The 18,886-nt window shown below is 71.4% G+C and overlaps 3 protein-coding genes across 3 annotated transcripts; 1 reads left to right on the forward strand and 2 right to left on the reverse strand.

Annotated features, from left to right (window-relative positions):
- Positions 1-785: 785 nt before the first annotated feature.
- On the forward strand, positions 786-4,760 carry PPOX (protoporphyrinogen oxidase). The gene is made up of 12 exons (XM_054179189.1): positions 786-939; positions 1,035-1,169; positions 1,686-1,801; positions 1,874-2,006; positions 2,666-2,810; positions 2,889-3,085; positions 3,587-3,647; positions 3,747-3,865; positions 3,952-4,065; positions 4,140-4,289; positions 4,362-4,404; positions 4,503-4,760. The coding sequence occupies exons 1-12, from the start codon at positions 853-855 to the stop codon at positions 4,637-4,639; spliced, it is 1,437 nt and encodes a 478-aa protein (XP_054035164.1). The 5' UTR covers positions 786-852; the 3' UTR covers positions 4,640-4,760.
- A 422-nt stretch (positions 4,761-5,182) lies between these two features.
- Positions 5,183-8,579, reverse strand: B4GALT3 (beta-1,4-galactosyltransferase 3). The gene is made up of 6 exons (XM_054179198.1): positions 8,197-8,579; positions 7,395-7,630; positions 6,484-6,674; positions 5,990-6,112; positions 5,589-5,693; positions 5,183-5,474 (listed from the first exon to the last, which is right to left on the reverse strand). Exons 1-6 carry the CDS (start codon positions 8,450-8,452, stop codon positions 5,183-5,185), a joined length of 1,203 nt encoding a protein of 400 aa, XP_054035173.1. The 5' UTR covers positions 8,453-8,579.
- Positions 8,580-10,944: 2,365 nt separating this feature from the next.
- On the reverse strand, positions 10,945-15,191 carry ADAMTS4 (ADAM metallopeptidase with thrombospondin type 1 motif 4). Its single transcript, XM_054179199.1, has 9 exons — positions 15,030-15,191; positions 14,275-14,598; positions 13,207-13,339; positions 12,943-13,113; positions 12,542-12,828; positions 12,259-12,445; positions 11,712-11,887; positions 11,450-11,628; positions 10,945-11,359 (listed from the first exon to the last, which is right to left on the reverse strand). The coding sequence occupies exons 1-9, from the start codon at positions 15,165-15,167 to the stop codon at positions 10,945-10,947; spliced, it is 2,010 nt and encodes a 669-aa protein (XP_054035174.1). The 5' UTR covers positions 15,168-15,191.
- Between the last annotated feature and the right edge of the window lie 3,695 nt (positions 15,192-18,886).

Below are 18,886 nucleotides of genomic sequence, written 5' to 3' on the forward strand. Positions count from 1 at the left end.
GCCCACTCCCTGAACCCCCACAGCGCGGTGAGGGCAGAGGGGAGGGGCGGCTGCCGCCCGGGTGGGGTTTTGTCACTAAATTTACTAAAAAGCCAAAAAAGCGAACTTTGGAGGTGGGAAGGGAGAGCCTGGGCTGGCCCTGGGGCAGCGAAGGGGGCAACGGCGGGGGCGGGGCTAACGGGGGGCGTGATCTAATGCGGGGCGTGATCCTGATTGGCTGGTGAGCAGTGGGGGCGTGGTTCATGGCTGTATGGGAGAAGCTAATGAGGTGCGGGACTTTGCTTCCTGGTGGCGAGGTGCGTGACGGGCATGGCCCTGCCCGGCCGCCGTAGCGAGCAGGTCCCGGTGCCTGTCCATCAGGGAGGCAGAGCAACTCTATTGGCTCCAGTCATACTTAGCCCCACCCTTTTTCCTAATAAGTCGCGGAGGGGGTTGGCGCTGAAGTGATTTATGGTGCACTGGGGGCGTGGCGCATGCCTGGAGGGGCGGAGCTGTGCGGCTATGGGCGGGGCTAGCGAGGGGCGGAGCGTCGCACGCTGGTGTTGATGCGCGTGGCTCGGCCTGGATCTGCCCGGCCGCCGTAGTGGGTGGTTCCCTGCCCGTCCATCACGACCCGGCGGCACGTTATTGGTTGGACTCAACCTTAGGCCCGCCTCCTTTCCTTACAAGTGGCGGAGCGAGGGGAGGGACTGCGGAGCTCGGGTGCTGGGACAGGTGCGGGGCGGGACCGGAGCTCTCCTGGGGGACCAGGCTCGACCCGAGGAGGTCCGGGGGTGCCGCGGAGGTGCCGCGGAGGTGCCGGCGCTTGGCACAGCCTCGCTGCCCACTGCCCCCGCCCGGCCCAGCTCCCTCATGCCGCCGACCGTGGCCGTCGTCGGGGGCGGCATCAGCGGCTTGGCCGCCTGCTACTACCTGGCCCGCAGCCCTAACCCGCCCAAGGTGAGCACCGGGACCGGGCTGTACCCCGGGGATCCCCGGCCGCGGAGTCCTCCGGTGCGCCCCGGTGTCCCCGCGCTGACCACCGGTGTCCCCAGGTGCTGCTGCTGGAAGCCAGCGCCCGGCTCGGGGGGTGGCTGCAGAGCACCCGCACCGCCGAGGGCGCCGTGTTCGAGCACGGGCCCAGGGGCATCCGCCCCGGCGGGGCGGTGGGCGCCGACACGCTGCACATGGTAAGTGGGGGTCTGGGGTCGGGATCGGAGTCGCCGGGGCTCGGTTTGGGCTGTTTCTTGGGCAGGCTGCCTGGGTCAGGGGTCTCTGAGTGGCTGTTGCGGTCTGGAAGATCCTTGGGGTGGTCTGGGGTGCCTGAGTCCGGGGGGGAATCAATGGCTGAGGGTCCAGAGGCATCCTGGGGTGGTCGCTGGGGTCTCTGGATGTGGGACTGCGCAGGGGTCGTAAGGTGCAGTGCTCTGGGGGGGTCCTGGGGGTAGGAGCACACAGGGGTTGTAAGGTGCAGTGCTCTGGGGGGTCCAGGGTTGTAAGGTGCAGTGCTCTGGGGGGGTCCTGGGGGTAGGAGCACACAGGGGTCATAAAGTGCAGTGCTCTAGGGGGTCCTGGGCTGGGTGCAGGGCGCCAGAGTGTCTCTGGATGGGTGGTTGGAGCTGGGGCTTCCTGCATGGGTGCCAGGATGCCATCCTGGAGCAGGTCCTGTCCCCGTGGCTGTGCCTGTCCTGCCTGTGTCCCCACAGGTCTCCCAGCTTGGCTTGGAGGGTGACATCCTGCCCGTCCCTGGGGACCACCTGGCCTCCAGGAACCGCTTCCTCTACACCGCTGGGGCCCTGCACAAGCTGCCCTCGGGTCTAGGGTAGGTGCCAGGGCCGGGAACATCGCTTTGCCACCCATGGGTTGCCCTCCCCTAAGCCCTTGGTGTCCCCAGGGGCCTGCTGCGGCCGGTGCCACCCTTCTCACGGGCACTGGTCTGGAGTGGGCTGCGGGACCTGCTGGCCCCGGCCGGGACGGAGCCGGATGAGAGCATCCACAGCTTCGTGCAGCGCCGCTTCGGGCGGGAGGTGAGAGCCTGCCTGGGCCGATAGCCCCCAGGCCTTATCAGGGCTTGGCAGGGCTTGGGTGGGGACCACAGAAGGGTTGGGCTCGGAAGGGACCTCTGGAGATCATCCACACCAAGCCCCCTGCCAGGGCAGGGGCACCCAGGGCAGGGCACCCAGGAGCACATCCAGGTGGGGATGGAAGACTCCACAACCTCCCTGGGCAGCCTGCTCCAGGCTCCAGCAGCCTCACAGCACAGAAGTTTCTCCTTGGGCTGAGGTGGAGCCTCCTGGGTGCCAGTTTGTGTCCTTTGTTCCTTGCGCTGTCGCTGGGCACCGCTGGGCAGAGCCTGGCACCTCCCCCTCGTGTCACTCCCCTCAGGCATCGCTCAGGTCCCCTCTCAGCCTTCTCCTCTGCAGCCCAAGCAGCCTCAGGGCTCTCAGCCTTTCCCCATCAGAGCCTTCAGTTCCTTCAGCATCCTCAGAGTCTCCTTTGGCTTCCCTCTGGCAGTTCCCAGCCCCCCTTGAGCTGGGGGAGCGCAGCCCTGGCCCCAGGACTCCAGGGGTGGCCTCGGCAGGGCAGAGGGGGAGGAGACCCTCCCTAGCCCTGCTGCCCCCCAGGAGGACCTCCCCGGCCCCGCGGCTGTGCCTTGCCGCTGCCTGAGGCCGCGGTGTCCCCGCAGGTGGCCGACGTGGCTGTGGACAGCCTGTGCCGGGGGGTGTTCGCCGGGGACTGCCGAGCGCTCAGCGTCCGCTGCTGCTTCCCTGCCCTCTTCCAGGCCGAGCGGCGCCGGCGCTCGGTGCTGCTGGGGCTGGCGCTGGGCTCCGGTGAGCGCCGGGCGCGGGGGGAGGGCGCCCCGGGGGCGCTGCCGCGGCAGGAGGGCACAGCAGGGTTGTCGCCCGCAGGGAAGGAGCTCGGGGCCGGGGCCGAGTCGGAGCTGAGCCGGCGGGCGCGGGCCGAGCGCTGGAGCCAGTGGTCGCTGCGGGAGGGCATGGAGAGCCTGGCACAGGCGCTGGCAGCCTACCTGCGGCAGCGCGGAGTCGAGATCCGGTGCCAAGCTCCGCTGCGCCGCCTGAGCCGGCACCGCGACGGCCGCTGGCAGGTACTGCCCCCCGGGGTGCCAGGCTCCCCTTCCCAGTGCCCTCCCCACCCCGGGGTGCCAGGGTCCCCTTCCCAGTGCCCCCCCCCCTTCCCAGTGCCCCCCCCTCCCCGGGGTGCCAGGGTCCCCTTCCCAGTGCCCCCCCCCTTCCCAGTGCCCCCCCCTCCCCGGGGTGCCAGGGTCCCCTTCCCAGTGCCCCTCCCCACCCCGGGGTGCCAGGGTCCCCTTCCCAGTGCCCCTCCCCACCCCGGGGTGCCAGGGTCCCCTTCCCAGTGCCCTCCCCCACCCCGGGGTGCCAGGGTCCCCTTCCCAGTGCCCTCCCCCCCCCCCCCGGGGTGCCAGGGTCCCCTTCCCAGTGCCCCTCCCCCCCGGGGTGCCAGGGTCCCCTTCCCAGTGCCCCCTCCCCGGGGTGCCTAGGTCCCCCAAGTCCCTTTCCCAGTGCCCCCCCCGGATGCCCAGGTCCCTTTGCCAGTGCCACCACCATGCTCTCTCTCCTCCCCCCAGCTCACCCTGGCAGATGGCACCGTGACAGCTGACCACGTGGTCAGTGCCCTTCCTGCTGCAGGTAGGGTTGGGGTCCCTGGCTCCCTGGGGTCCCCTAGGGTGGGGAAGGGGCAAAAGCCTGGCTTCATAACCCCCCTGATGTGCCCTCTCCTCCTGGCAGCCCTGGCTGGGGTGCTCCCGGCCGAGGCCGTGGCGCTGGCAGAGGAGCTGCGGCGCATCCCGGCCGTGCCGGTGGCTGTGGTGAACCTGCAGTACCAGGGGGTGGCGCTGCCAGTCACGGTGAGAGCGGCCCCCCCAGCGCCCCCCCTCGGCAGCCAAGGGCAGCCCTGGCACCTACGGGTGACCCCCATCCCGCTCCTGCCCAGGGCTTTGGGCACTTGGTGCCCTCCTCGGAGGACGCTCCGCTCCTGGGCATCGTCTACGACTCGGTGGCCTTCCCCCAGCACGATGGCAGCGGTGCCAGCTCGGTGCGGCTCACGGTGAGCGCCTGGGCACGGCCTGGGGGGCACAGGGAGGGCCTGGGAGGGGCTGCTGATGCCACTGTGCCGCTCAGGTGATGCTGGGAGGTGCCTGGTTCCAGCAGAGCTTCGGGGACCCAGCGCTGGTGGCACCGGAGCTGCTCCTGGGCCGGGCACAGGCGGCCGTGAGGCAGCAGCTGGGCCTGGAGCCGGCCCCGACCCTCTCCATCGTCAGGGTGCAGCAGGTGGGTGTGGGCACTGCGCAGCTGGGGGTGCCAGGGGGGTGCCAGGGTGCTCACCAGCTGCTCCCTCCACAGGCCTGCATCCCCCAGTACACCCTGGGCCACTGGCAGCGCACAGGTAAGAGGGGGGCCAGGGCAGGGGATGGGTACTGTGGCACCCACACGGGTGCCCACGACCCCCATGGAGGTGCCCACAGCCCATCCCTGTGCCCACAGAACGCATCAGGCAGTTCCTGGCAGAGCAGCAGCTGCCCCTCAGCCTGGTTGGGGCCTCCTACGCCGGCGTCTCCGTCAACGACTGCATCGCCAGCGCCAAGGCAGCCGTGGGGCAGCTGCTGGGGGCACTGCCCTGAGCCCAGCGGCCCCTCCTGGCACCAGCGGCCCCTCCTGGCACTAGGACAAAGTTTTGTTTTTTATTGAAAAACCCTTAGAAAGGTTCAGGGAGCAGCTGATAAATAGAATAAATAACCAGCAGCTGGCAGCGCTGTGCCCGCCCTGCCCCGCCCTGCCCCGCCCTCGGGCACCTGCAGTGCCAGGGGAGCTGGCAGCAGGCTCTCCCCGGATGCCCTCCCTGCCATTTGCAGGCCCTGGCCCCAGAGCCAGCAGCATCCTGGGCTGGCTGCTCCCCCCCAGCACCGCCACAGCCCTGCTGCGGAGCCCTTCCCAGCGCCAGGCTGCGGGGGGCAGAGTCTGTGTCAGGGCCGCGGTGCCCGGCGGCTACTGGGCACCATTGGGTAGGGTCCAGTTGTCCCCACGGCTGGGCACCATCCCCTCCTGCGCCGGGGCCGCGCCGGTGCCGCTCCCCGGCTGGGCGTCGCCCTCCCCGGCAGCCTGGGGGCTGCGCCGGGTGGCGCCCGGCGGCGGCGGCGGGGAGCCGGCGCCAGCCCCGGGTGCCGTTACCCGCCGCGGGCGGGCGCAGGGGGCAGGGCCGGCCCCGGCTGCGCCCGGCCCGCGGCGCCGCCGGGCAGCTTGCGCAGCATCTCCTGGCGGAAGAGGCCGCTGCGGTCCGGCAGCCCCTCGCGGCCCGGCGGCGGCGCCCGGCGCCCGCGGGCGGCGCGGGGGTCGGTGCCGATGTCCACGGTGACGTTGGTGTAGAGGGGGTGCAGCTGCTTGGCCAGCAGCTGGTAGCTGAGGGAGTTCATCCCGTCCTGCGTCCACATCCGCTGCGTCCGCACCAGCAGGTCGAACCTGGGCGGGCGCAGGGGCGGCAGCGTCACTGCCAGGCCCTCCCCGCCGCTGCCCACCCTGCCCCCCACCCCCCGCTGCCCACCCTGCCCCCCACCCCCCCAGCTGCTCCCCCACCTGTGGGGGTTCTCCTCGTTGCCTTTGTCGCTCTTGTGCTTTACCATCTTGTAGTGCCCGATGGAGACCGGCGGCCGAGCGATCTTCATGCCAGCCAGGCGCACCCTGCCCACAGCCCCGGCGTCACCCGGGCTGCCAGGGAGCTGAGGCAGTAGGGTGCCAGGAGCCAGCTGGGAAGGGGGTGCTGGGGGGGGGGAGGGGGGGTTTGCAGGGGTGGGTGCCAGGGTAGGGGCTGCCAGGGTGTGAGGAGAGCCGGGGGGTGGGGGGGTTGCCAGGGCATGGGGGGTGCTGACACTCAGCGACACCATCCCAGGGGCCTGGCAAGTAGCTGGTGCCAGGCAGCAGGGCACAGAGGCACAGGGAGGAGGGGCAGAGGGCAGCAGGTGCCCGCAGTGCCCTACCTGGTGGCGATGTCGTCGTCCTCCCCGCCCCAGCCCCAGTACTGGTTGGGGAAGCCATTGATGCGCAGGTACTGCTCGGGGGTGAGGGCAGAGACCCCCCCGAAGTACTGCGGGTAGGGCAGGCTGCGGGCAGGGGGCACAGGCTCCAGCCAGGGCCAGGTGCCCCTGCTGCCCCCTCCCCTCATTGCTGCCCCCTCCCCTCATTGCTGCCCCCTCCCCTCATTGCTGCCCCCTCCCCTCATTGCTGCCACCTCCCCTCATTGCTGCCACCTCCCCTCCCTGCTGCCACCTCTCCCCCTCCCCATGGTGCCACCTTGGCCCCTCCTGCTGCCACCTCAGCTCCCCACACCTTGCCCCTCGTGCACTGCCACCTCCCCCCCCTCCCTGCTGCCACCTCCCCTCCCTGCTGCCACCTCCCCTCCCTGCTGCCACCTCTCCCCCTCCCCATGATGCCACCTTGCTCCCTCTCCCCACCCCCCGCTGCCCTCCCCCACCTGTAGCCGAACTTGTTCATGGCGACGGAGACGTGCTTGGGGTGCCAGGGGTCGCAGGTGTAGAGGTTGTGATCGTTCTCGGGGATCAGGTCCACGTCGTGCAGGTAGAGGCAGTCCCAGTCCTCATCCTTCAGAGCCTCCTTCACCCCCACGTTCAGCAGCTTCGCCCGGTTGAAGGTGGAGTTGCCAGCCTGAGGCGAGACAGGGCTGGCACCGCTGGCAGGGGGCTGGCACCGCTGGCACTACTGGTGCTGCTGGTGTGGGGCTGGCACTGCTGAGCACTGCTGGCACTACTGGTATGGGGTTGGCAGGAGGCTGGCACTGTTGGCATGGGCCTGCCACTGGCAGGGGGCTAGCACCACTGACACAGGGCTGGCACCACTAGCAGGGGACGAGCACCACTGGCAGGGGCCTGGCAAGGGGCTGGCAATGCTGGCATTGGCCTGGCACGGAGCTAGCACCATTGGCAGAGGGCTGGCAAGGGGCTGGCACAGCACTGGCACGGGGCTGGCACTGCTGGCACAGCACTGGCACGGGGCTGGCACTGCTGGCACAGCACTGGCATGGGGCTGGCACTGCTGGCACAGCACTGGCAGGGGGCTGGCACGGGGCTGGCATTGCTGGCACAGCACTGGCACGGGGCTGGCACTGCTGGCACAGCACTGGCAGGGGGCTGGCACAGCCCTGGCACGGGGCTGGCACTGCTGGCACAGCACTGGCATGGGGCTGGCACTACTGGTACAGCACTGGCAGGGGGCTGGCACCGCTGGCACAGCACTGGCACGGGGCTGGCACCACTGGCACAGCACTGGCAGGGGGCTGGCACCGCTGGCACAGCACTGGCAGGGGGCTGGCACAGCCCCGGCAGACCCCTCCCGGCGGCAGCAGGGCGCCGGTGCCCCGGGGCTCACCTGGTGGATGACGTAGATGCCGTAGTGCAGCTGCTGGCGCTGCAGGAAGGGGTGCAGGTAGTAGAGGAGGTGCCCCAGGTGCGTCTCCCGGTTGCGGTGCGGGATGATGACGGCGGTGCGGGACCGGGCCTCGCAGTGGGCGGGTCGGTACCGGCCGCCCTCCTGCACCGCGGGGTTCTTGGCCTGGATCTGCTCCAGCGTCGGCACCCGGCTGAAGGTCACCGTCAGCGGCCCCACTGCGCGGGGAGAGGGCGGGCGGCTGGCGCGGGGCGGCGGGGCGGGTCCCCGGGGCTGCCCCAACCCCCGTACCCGCCTGTCCGGTTGGTCAAGCCGGGCCGGGAGCCGCGGGGCCGGGTCCGCCCCTGGCCGGGTGGGGCTCTGCCGCCACCGCGGTTGGTTCTTCACGGAGGGGTCGATTCCCGACCTGCGGGGCCGGTTGCTCCCCCCAGCCCCCGCCCCAGCCCCCCGCTCCCGGACGGTTTCGCTGCTCCCCTGCGGGCAGAGCCCGCGGGGGTCGGTGCCCGGGGGGGGTCGGTGCCCGGGGGGGGTCGGTGCCCAGGGTGGCCGGTACCCGGGGTGGGGGTCAGTGCCCGGAGAGGGTCGGTGCCCAGGGTGGCAGGTACCCGGGGTGGGGGTCAGTGCCCGGAGGGGGTCGGTGCCCGGAGGGGGTCGGTGCCCGGGGTGGCAGGTACCCGGGGTGGGGGTCGGTGCCCGGAGGGGGTCGGTGCCCAGGGTGGCAGGTACCCGGGGTGGGGGGCGGTGCCCGCGGGGGTCGGTGCCCGGGCGGCGGCCCCGCACTCACCGAGGAAGGGCGAGCGCTCGGGGCAGAAGGGCAGCGGCTGCGCGGGGTCGGGGCGGAGCGGCTGCCGGGGCAGCAGCCGGCTGAGGTTGGTGTAGACGTCGTGGGTCCGGGAGTAGTCGAACACGGGGCCGGCGGCGCGGCCGAAGAGGGAGGTGAGGTTCCGGAAGCCGCCCAGGGAGAAGTAGGCGACGAAGGCGAACTGGCAGCCGATGAGCAGCGCCAGCGTGCAGGGCCGCTCCAGCAGCCGCCGCAGCATGGCGGGGCCCGGCCCGGAGCACCGGGAGCCCGGATCACCGGGGGCGGCTGGGGGCGGTGCGGGGGCCGGGCCGCATCGCGGGGCGCTGCGGGCGGGAGGGAGGATCAGGCCGGCGGTGGGGCAGAGCTCGGGGGACGGTTCCCAACCCCCCCCGCCCCGGACCCCCCTCCCGCCCCCGGTACCTGCGGGCGGCCAGGACGCCTCAGCCCCGCCCGGCCGCCGCCGCCATCTTGGAACGGAGAGAGCGAGGGCGAGGGGCGGGGCGCGGCGGCGCGGGGCGGAGCCTACCGACGTGGCAGGTGGCAGCGGGGCCGGTCGGGAGCCGGTTCCGCCCCCGCGGTGGCTCCGGGGCAGGGCCTGGGCCGGTCCCGTCCCGCCGTGGCGGCGCTCGAGCGGCCGTGGGGGTCTCGGGACGGGGGGAGGAGGAGGGGGGTCAGCGGGACCCGGGGAAGCCCTCTCCGGGGGCAGGGGGCGTGGCCACGCGGGGGCCGCCCAGCGAGCGTGTCCGGGGCACGCGCTGTCGCCGCGGCAACCGTGCACGCGGCCGCCCCCCACTTCCGGGTCGTTAGTCCCGCCCCTACTGCTAACGTCACGGCGGGAGCGCGCTCTGATTGGAGGGAGTGGCAGCGGGGGCGGAAGTGGCGCCGCGGGGAGGCTGCTCCGGCGGCGTCCGGGAGGCATCTGCGCGGATCCTGCGCGGATCCTGCGCCTGCTGCGCTCCTGCCTCGGTCTGGGCTGCGCCGACTGCGCCCTGCTGCTTCGTGGCTGCTGCTGCCAGCCCTGCGGGGGCCACCGGGACAGCCCTCGGGCTGCCGGGCCGATCCGGTCCTGATTAACGGGTCCGGTCCCCTCCCGGTGCGGCCCTGGCCCTGCGTTCTCCGCTCCCGGTAGCCCCGGGCGCTCCTTCCACCCTGCCGCCTTCCACCGCTGCTGCTGCTCTGCCACGCCCGTGCCGGCCTCGCCGACCCCGGTGAGCGCCCTGCGAGTGAGGCCGCGGGAGCAGAGGGGCACCCGGGGGCTCCGGTGCGGCCAGGGCATGGCCCGGCGAGGTCCCAGGGGGTTGTCAGGTGCCCAGTCCCACAGCAGCTGGCAGCTCTGGGGGGCACGGTGTGGGTCAGGGCTGCCCACGTGCTGACCACTCTGTGCCAGTCTTAATGCCACAGAGCTGCTGCTGGCCACCTGGCAGGGCCCAGCGGGCAAGAGCCTGGCAGCAGGGGCAGCAGGTGGCACCTGCACCCTTGTCCAGCTGGGGGGGGGGGCAGCACAGGGGGGCCCGTTTCCCCTCTTTGCCGAAGAGCTCAGTCAGGAGGAGGGGGACAGGGTGGCAGTGCCATGTTGGGACCCCAGGCCTGCCCTGGGCACCGTGGCAACAGGCTCTGGGGTGCCCCACAACTGCCCCCCCAGGATCACTGCACTGCCCTGTGGCTGCAGCCCCTCCTCTGTGAGGCCTTCGTACAAGCAAAGGGTGGTGGGGGGCACCCATAGGAGCAGGGCATGGTGGGGGGCACCAGTATGTGCCAGGGATGGTGGGGGGGCGCCCACAGGAGTTGTGTGGGCCTGGGTTGGCTGCTGGGGCTGGGGGCAGCACTGGCATGGCTCATGCCTGGCCCCTGCCCTGCGGGTGGGCTTTGGGCTCTGCTGGCACTCTGCTGTGCCCACTCCTCGGGCAGGGGCCTCACTTCCAGCCCCTTCCCCACCTCCCATGCTTGAGCTCCCCACGCCTGGCACACAGGATGGTGCCAGGATCAGGTGGTGACTCCCTACTGGAACGTGGAGCTGCCATGGAGCTTCACCCCCTCTGTGCCTGGCACCGTGAGCCCCCTGCCCCACCCAGGGGTGAATCTGCAGCCCCCCCCTCCAAGCCTGGGCACCCCCTGGGCAGCATCAACCCAGAGCTGTGGTGAGATCCTGGCATGGCAGTGCCCTGTGTGCCCCCATCTCCAGCTGCCACCCCAAGGGCACAGAGCTGCGGGCACCCCAAGGGGTGGGGGGCACCCAATAAAGTCTCTCTCTGGGCAGGGCTGGTGGTGCTTGGTTTTGGGGGGCAAGAGGAGGGTGGTGCCACCCTGGGGGCGGGGAAGGAGGCTGGGGGAGGAGCCAGGAGCAGTCGGGGGCGGGGTTAAGGCAGCTGTGCCCGAGGGGCAGTGCCCTGGCACCGCCGTGCCCATCACCACGCAGCGCAGCAGCCGGCTCCATAAACAGCTTTAAATAACAACCCTGCACCAAATCCAGCTGGGTGCTGTGCCAGGGTGGGGGCACAGCCGGGGCAGGGGGTGGCACGGGGACCCTGGGGCCTGCCCAGGCTCTGCCCGCAGTGGGGCTGAGGTAGACACAGGTACTGGCCCTGGGGGGTTGCCCGCGGGTGGCACAGGGCTGCCGCGGGCGGCTGCCTGATGCCGGCCCACGGACGGTGCCCCCGCTGCTGGCAGGCAATAAATAACCGAGGGAAGAGGCACCGCGGTGCTGCCAGGGCGGCTGCCAGGCGCCTGGCACTAGGTGGCACGCCGGTGGTTGCGGAGGATCTCCAGGATCTCAGCTTTCTGCCTCTCCCAGGCCGCCGCCGCCGCCGGGCGCCTGCCCGCCCCTGGCACGAAGAAGCTGTACCGGAGGTTCGGTGCCCTCCGCTCGTCCACCACCAGCGCCTGCAGCACCAGCGGCTCCCGCAGCGGCCCCCGGCCCCGCAGCGTCTCGGTGGCGGCGGTGGCTCCGCTGTAGCGCAGGGTGACGCCGCCGCCCAGCGCCACGTCGGTGGCAGAGGGCACCAGGACGTAGCCGCCGTTGAGCAGGAAGCCGCCGGATGCCCTCCGCAGTGCCAGGAAGGTGTCCTGGGCGCCCGCCGCGGACTGCTGCCGCACCAGGAGGTGGGTGGCACCCTCCGGGATGGTCACCACGTCGTTGTAGCCGTAGCTGCGGAAGGGCACGGCGGGGTTGGAGCGAGTGGCACCGCGTGGCAGCGCCGCCGCCGCCCGCCGCCGCCGCCCCGCCGGAGGTGCTCACCGAAGGGGGCTGCGGACGGAACCGGAGACCTTGGCGCAGCCGCGGCCGTCGCCGCCGCAGGTCATGCACTTATCGAACCTCTTCCTGGAGCCGATGATGCCATCGCAGCCGGCGGGCACGCAGCGGCCCTGCACGCACACCCCGCTGCCCTCGGGCGAGCAGGGGGTGCCATCGGCCACCTGCGGCACAGCCTGGCATCAGCACCCACCCCTGGCACCCTGGGGGAGGGGGTGCCCGGCAGGCGCTGGTGGGGGTCGCTCACCCTTGGCTGCAGCACGTGGTAGTAGCCCAGGGTCTGGGACTGGCACAGCAGCTTGCAGCGGTCCCGCTCGGGCACACCGCTGTACCTTGGCACCCAGTCCGAGGGCGCTGGCAGCCCCTTGAGGAGGTCCTGGCGGTGGTTGAAGGCAGCACATTGCTCCTCCCGGAACGCCAGAGCTGCGCGGGGGGCACGGTCAGCAGCAGGGGCAGCCCCCCCAGTGCCCACTGACCGCACTCTAGTGCCCACTGACAGCCCCCGGTGCCCACTGACCACACTCCAGCACCCACTGACCGCCCCCAGTGCCTACTGACCGCCCCCAGTGCCCACTGACAGCCCCCCAGGGCCCACTGACCAACCACCAGTGCCCACTGACAGCCCCCCAGGGCCCACTGACCAACCACCAGTGCCCACTGACTGCCCCCGGTGCCCACTGACCACCCTCCATGCCCACTGACCACCCCCAGTACCCACTGACCGTCCCCCAGTGCCCACTGACAGCAATCTAGTGCCCACTGACAGCCCTCCCAGTGCCCCCCAGCCCACTCACGGTTGCTGCCCGGGCACTCCTCCACGTTGCAGGACCGGAACCGAGTCCTCCTGCCCCGGCAGTGGCGGCCGCCGTGCAGCGGCACCGGCTCGGTGCAGCGGCGGTGGGAGAGCTGTACCCCCCCGCCGCAGGTCCGGGAGCAGGGCGCCCACCGCCCCCACGGCCCCCAGCCGCCATCCACGGGAGTCTGCGGCCGGAAAACACCACGCGGGGGTCAAGCCGGTGCCAGCAGGCGGGTGCCCACCCTGCCCGCCCCCCGCCGTGCCGCCCCGGTGGGACTCACGGTGAGCTCCCGCAGGCGGGCGGCGCCAACGCAGAGCCCCTCCATGCAGACCCTGCCCGGCGCGCAGGGGGTGCCATCCGCCCAGGGGAAGTGCTTGGTCTGGCACACCGAGCGCCCACCGGCGTGCCCGGTGCACCACAGCAGGGCGCAGGGCGGCTGCAGGTCGCCGCAGTGCCGCGAGTCGTGCCCGAACGCCAGCTGGCACTGCCGCGCCAGGGGGTAGACGGTGCCAGGCAGCTCCGAGGGCAGCCGCAGCCACTCCGAAGGTTTGTCCAGGAGGCAGTGACCTGCGCGGGATTGGCACCGCTGGCACCCAGGGCTCCGAGGGCACCGCTAGCGATGTGGCACCGCTAGGAATCCCCGTGCCAGCCCTCCCTCCCCCAGCCGTGCCAGGTGGGTACCGTGGCCGCTGTCCAGGAAGTCGGTGATGGAGCTGGCACTGCACGGGGACCACATCTGGCCTGGCTCCAGCGAGGACAGGACCGGAGCCATCAGGCGGCCGGCGGCGCCGGTGCGGCCGTTCAGCTCCCGGCAGGGCTGGGCGGTGTCGTGCACCATGTTGAAGACGTGGCCTGTGCCAGGGGAAGGTGGCATCAGCGCTGGGGGGGGGAGGTCTCAGAGGGGCCTCTGCGTGCCCCCCACCCGTGCCAGCCCCCGCAGCCTACCCAGCTCGTGGGCGGCCGTGAGGGCAGACTGCAATCCATCGTCCTGCACCACGGCGCAGCTCCGCTCCGGGTTGCAGACGGTGCCCACGTCGGCCATGCCCAGCGTGGCACAGGTGGCAGCACCACACAGGTCCTAGGGGGCAGGCAGCGCTCAGAGGGACCCCAGACCCAGCCAGCACCCAGCCAACACCCAGCCTGCCTGCGCTGGGACCCAGGGACCCCCCCGGAGTCCAAACACCTGGGGATGTCCTAAACAGCCCCCAGTGCCCGCTGACTGCCCCCCAGTGCCCGCTGACTGCCCCCCCAGTGCCCGCTGACTGCCCCTCAGTGCCCGCTGACTGCCCCCCAGTGCCCCCTGGCTGCCCCCCCAGTGCCCGCTGACTGCCCCCCCAGTGCCCCCTGACTGCCCCCCAGTGCCCGCTGACTGCCCCCCAGTGCCCGCTGACTGCCCCTCAGTGCCCCCTGACTGCCCCCCAGTGCCCGCTGACTGCCCCCCAGTGCCCGCTGACTGCCCCTCAGTGCCCGCTGACTGCCCCCCAGTGCCCGCTGACTGCCCCCCAGTGCCCCCTGACTGCCCCTCAGTGCCCCCCTGACTGCCCCCCAGTGCCCCCTGACTGCCCCCCAGTGCCCGCTGACAGTCCCCCAGTGCCCCCTGACTGCCCCCCAGTGCCCGCTGACTGCCCCCCAGTGCCCCCTGACTGCCCCCCAGTGCCCGCTGACTGCCCCTCAGTGCCCCCCTGACTGCCCCCCAGTGCCCCCTGACTGCCCCCCAGTGCCCGCTGACTGCCCCTCAGTGCCCCCCTGACTGCCCCCCAGTGCCCCCTGACTGCCCCCCAGTGCCCGCTGACAGTCCCCCAGTGCCCCCTGACTGCCCCCCAGTGCCCGCTGACTGCCCCCCAGTGCCCAGCCCCGGGGATGTCCCCAAGCCACCAATGCCCTGCCACCCGTGGGCACCCCCGGGGCTCAGCCAGCACCAAGCACCTCAGGGGGCACCCAGGCACCCTGCCGGCTCCCTAGCAGCCTGCGGGAGCCCCAGGGAGCCCTCGGTGCCCCTCGGCTGCCACCCACCAGCCGCGTGAAGAGGATGGCAGTGTCGAAGTGCAGGGCACTGTCCTCGTCGGGGACGTTGAGCTCCTTCTGCCAGCGGCAGAAGTCTCGCAGCAGCTGCGCAGCGTTGGAGGTCGGCGGCGGCCCCGGGGTGTCCTGCCCCAGCACCACCAACCGGGTCAGCCGCAGCTCCACGTCGTTGCCCAGGCTGCCGTGGCGGAAGGAGCGGGCGGCCGCCGCCAGCACCGTCAGCAGGTACCGGCGGAGCCCCGCGCCGTGGAACCGGGCCATGGACTCGTCGGCCACCACCAGCATCTCCACGAACAGGGGCACCGAGGCGAAGCGCTGCGGGAAACGGGGAGCTGGGGCAGGTGAGCGGCAGCGACACCGTCCCGGTGCCCCCCCCAGCGCCGCCCGCCCCGCGCCGGTGTCCCCCCAGCACTGTGACCGCTTTCTGCGGTCCCGGTTGCGCCCTCGGGGCGGGTCCCGGTGGTGTCTCGGGAGGAGGAGGGGAAGCTCGGCCCGCCCCTGGCTCAGCCCATCCCGGGCGGGGATATCCCAGTCCCGGCCCATCCCGGTCCGGTGTGTCCCAGCCCGTCCTCATCCATCCCCGTCCGTCCCGGTCCGTATCTGTCCCGGTCTGGTGTGTCCCGATCCAGCCCAGTCCAGCCTCATCCCTGCCGGTTCCGTCCTGTCCTGCTCCATCCCGGTCCGGTGTGTCCCAGTCCATCCCAACCCATCCCGGTCCATCCCGGTCCGCCGTGTCCCGGCCGTACCTTGGCTCTCCTCGGGGCCGGCCCCACGCGGGGTCGTGTCTCGGTTTCCCCTGGTGCCGTGACGGGACAGGAGGGCTCGGGGACAGCCCCGGTCCCGGCGACAGCAACAACCAGCAGTGCCAGGAGCGCGCGGCGCATGGCCCGGGGCCCCGCGACCCTGTCGCGACACCGCGACAGCAGGAGGCGACAGCCGGTCCCCGCCGCTCTGCCCCCGCCGCCGCCGCAGCCTTTTAACGGGCGGGAGGCGTGGGGCGGAGCGGGGCAGCCCCGGCCGCGGGGGTGGGAACCGGCCCCCCCTGCACCGTTCCGGGAAAGCAGAGCCCTGTCCCACGGGAACGAGGCCGGGACAGGGCATCCCCCATCCCCCCGCCCCGGGATCCCCTGCCCTGCGACCCCCTCACTGAGGCCTCTTCATCCCTCCCCATCCTCCCCATCCCTCCCCATCATCTTCATCCTTCTTCAACCCTCCTCATCTTCTTCATCCCATCCCATCCCCTCCTTCCCTTATCCTCTTCATCTTTCCCCATCCCTTTCCACCTCTCCTCATTCCTCTCTGCTCCCTTCCATCCTTCTCCATCCCTCCTCATCATCTTCATCCTTCCCTGCTCCCCTCCATCCTTCCTCATCCTTTCCATCCCTCCTCATCTACTTTATCCCTTCCATCCCTCATCATCCCCTTCCTCTTCCTCTTCCTCCCTTCCCACCCCCTCCATCGCAGCCTCCCTGCCCCTCCCGTGTCCGCCCTTCCCAGCAGGACCTTCTCTGTGTCAGCCTCGAGTCACCTCCCGGCGCCCACCCGGGCAGGAGATGGAACACATCCTGCTTCCTCCCTTCTCGGAACGGAGCGGGGGGCTGGGCCCAGCTGCCCTCCCTCCCTGGCACCCCTGGAACCTCCAGCACCCCCAGGACCGCTGCCATCCCTCAGCACCTCCAGCACCCCTGGCACTTCCATCACCCCTGGCACCTCCAGCACCCCCTGGTACCCCAAAGAACCTCCAGCACCCACAGCACCTATGACACCCCTGGCACTTCCATCACCCCTGGCACCTCCAGCACTCTCTGGTACCCCAAAGAACTTCTGGCATCCACAGCACCCATGACACCCCTGGCACTTCCATCACCCCTGGCACCTCCAGCACCCCCTGGTACCCCAAAGAACCTCCAGCACCCACAGCACCTATGACACCCCTGGCACTTCCATCACCCCTGGCACCACCAGCACCCCCTGGTACCCCAAAGAACCTCCAGCACCCACAGCACCCATGACACCCCTGGCACTTCCATCACCCCTGGCACCTCCAGCACCCCCTGGTACCCCAAAGAACCTCCAGCACCCACAGCACCTATGACACCCCTGGCACTTCCATCACCCCTGGCACCTCCAGCACCCCCTGGTACCCCAAAGAACCTCTAGCACCCACAGCACCTATGACACCCCTGGCACTTCCATCACCCCTGGCACCACCAGCACCCCCTGGTACCCCAAAGAACCTCCAGCACCCACAGCACCCATGACACCCCTGGCACTTCCATCACCCCTGGCACCACCAGCACCCCCTGGTACCCCAAAGAACCTCTGGCACCCACAGCACCCATGACACCCCTGGCACTTCCATCACCCCTGGCACCTCCAGCACTCTCTGGTACCCCAAAGAACTTCTGGCACCCACAGCACCCATGACACCCCTGGCACTTCCATCACCCCTGGCACCACCAGCACCCCCTGGTACCCCAAAGAACCTCTGGCACCCACAGCACCCATGACACCCCTGGCACTTCCAGCAGCCCCAGGACCACTGGCACCCTCAGCACCTCCATCACCCCTGGTAGCTCCAGCATCCTTAACACCTCCACTGCCCACCCCAGCACCCCTGGCACCCCCAGGATCCAGGGTGCCCCACGTGGCCTGGGTGCTGCCGAGTGGGTGCTGGCGCCGGTGCCGTCCGCGCCGTCCCCGGGAGGACAAGAGGGTGACGCTGCCAGGCTGCCACACAAAGAGCCTCTGTGCCAGCGCTGCCTGCACCCATGGGACCCACACATGGGACCCACCCACGGCACCGCGGCTGGGCTCGGCTGGGCCAGCACCTGCCTGGCATCCTCCCGTGGCACGGAGCCCACACCTGCGGCACCGCGGAGCTGGCACCCGCAGCATCCGGCACGGCCCCGGCCCCGGCACTGCCACCTGCTCCGGGCCCTGCCCCCGGCCCCTGCCGCGCTGCCAGCTCCAGAGCCCCCAGCTCCAGAGCCCCCAGCTCCTGCACCCCCAGCTCCAGAGCCCCCAGCTCTTGCACCCCCAGCTCCTGCACCCCCAGCTCCAGAGCCCCCAGCTCTTGCACCCCCAGCTCCAGAGCCCCCAGCTCCAGAGCCCCCAGCTCTTGCACCCCCAGCTCCAGAGCCCCCAGCTCCAGAGCCCCCAGCTCCAGAGCCCCCAGCTCTTGCACCCCCAGCTCCTGCACCCCCAGCTCCTGCACCCCCAGCTCCAGAGCCCCCAGCTCTTGCACCCCCAGCTCCAGAGCCCCCAGCTCCAGAGCCCCCAGCTCCTGCACCCCCAGCTCCAGAGCCCCCAGCTCCAGCGCCCCCAGCTCCTGCACCCCCAGCTCCAGAGCCCCCAGCTCTTGCACCCCCAGCTCCTACACCCCCAGCTCCAGAGCCCCCAGCTCCTGCACCCCCAGCTCCAGAGCCCCCAACTCCAGCACCCCCAGCTCCTGCACCCCCAGCTCCAGAGCCCCCAGCTCTTGCACCCCCAGCTCCTACACCCCCAGCTCCAGAGCCCCCAGCTCCAGAGCCCCCAGCTCTTGCACCCCCAGCTCCTGCACCCCCAGCTCCTGCACCCCCAGTTCCAGCCCCCCCCAGCTGCTGCATTCCCAGCCACAGGACACCCTTGGGTGCTGACAGGGGCTCAGCCTCTTCACCCAGGGCTGGATCTTGCCCCATCCTCAGCGGGTGGTCCAGTGCCGGGGGGATGGCCGTGTGCCAGGTGGAGTTTGGCCGTGTGCCAGGGTAGGTTGGCACTGTCCCGGGTGGGGTGTGGCCGTGTGCCAGGGGTGTGGCCGTGTGCCAGGGGTATCCCTGTGCCGGCTGGGGTGTGGCCAGCGGCCAACATCTGTCCGGCATCAGCCGGGGCTGCCCCGTGACTCACGCGGGGTCGGGACAGCCGTGACGTGGGGGCCGGGCGGCCGCTGCCGTCACCGCGGATGGTGACGCAGGGCGAGGCCGCGGGAGCCGCTGTGACCCCCACGGCTGCGGGACACTGGGGACGGGGGGACAGAGGGTCCTGGCACAGCCGGAGGCTCCCTCTGTCCTCTGAGGGCACAGGGAACAAGTCCTCAAGCGGGGGGGCTGGAGATGCTGCTTGGTCGGGGGGGACACAGGACAGATCTGGTCACCGCCATCCCCCCGCCCCAGCCTCCAGCATGGCAGCCTGGTGCCCATCAGCTTCCCCCTGCACCCTGCGGGGACACTGCGGCTGTCACGGGAGGGGACAGAGGCCACCGCCCGCTCCAAGGAGGGAGCCCTGCAGCCACTTTAATGTCCTGTCCCTGCCGTCACACCGGGACACCCCAGCCCACCCTGCTCGCCCTGTCCCCCCTCCTTGTCCCACACTGTCCCCTGTCTCCCCTCTGTCCTTGTCCCCATCCCTGTCCCCTCCATCCCTACCCTTGTCCCCTGTCCCCATTCTTGGTTCCATCCCTGCTATCTCCATCCCCATCCCTGTGCCTTCCATTCCCATCCCTGTTTCCTCTGTCCCCGTCCTTGTGCCCATCCCTGTCCGTCCCATTCCCATTCCGTTCCCCTCTGTCCCATCCTTGCTGCCCTTCCCCACGGGACGGCCCCGCCTCGCAGTCAGCCTCTGCCCG

This window comes from Dryobates pubescens (assembly GCF_014839835.1).
Source record: "Dryobates pubescens isolate bDryPub1 chromosome 41 unlocalized genomic scaffold, bDryPub1.pri SUPER_41_unloc_2, whole genome shotgun sequence".
Lineage (NCBI taxonomy): Eukaryota > Metazoa > Chordata > Aves > Piciformes > Picidae > Dryobates > Dryobates pubescens.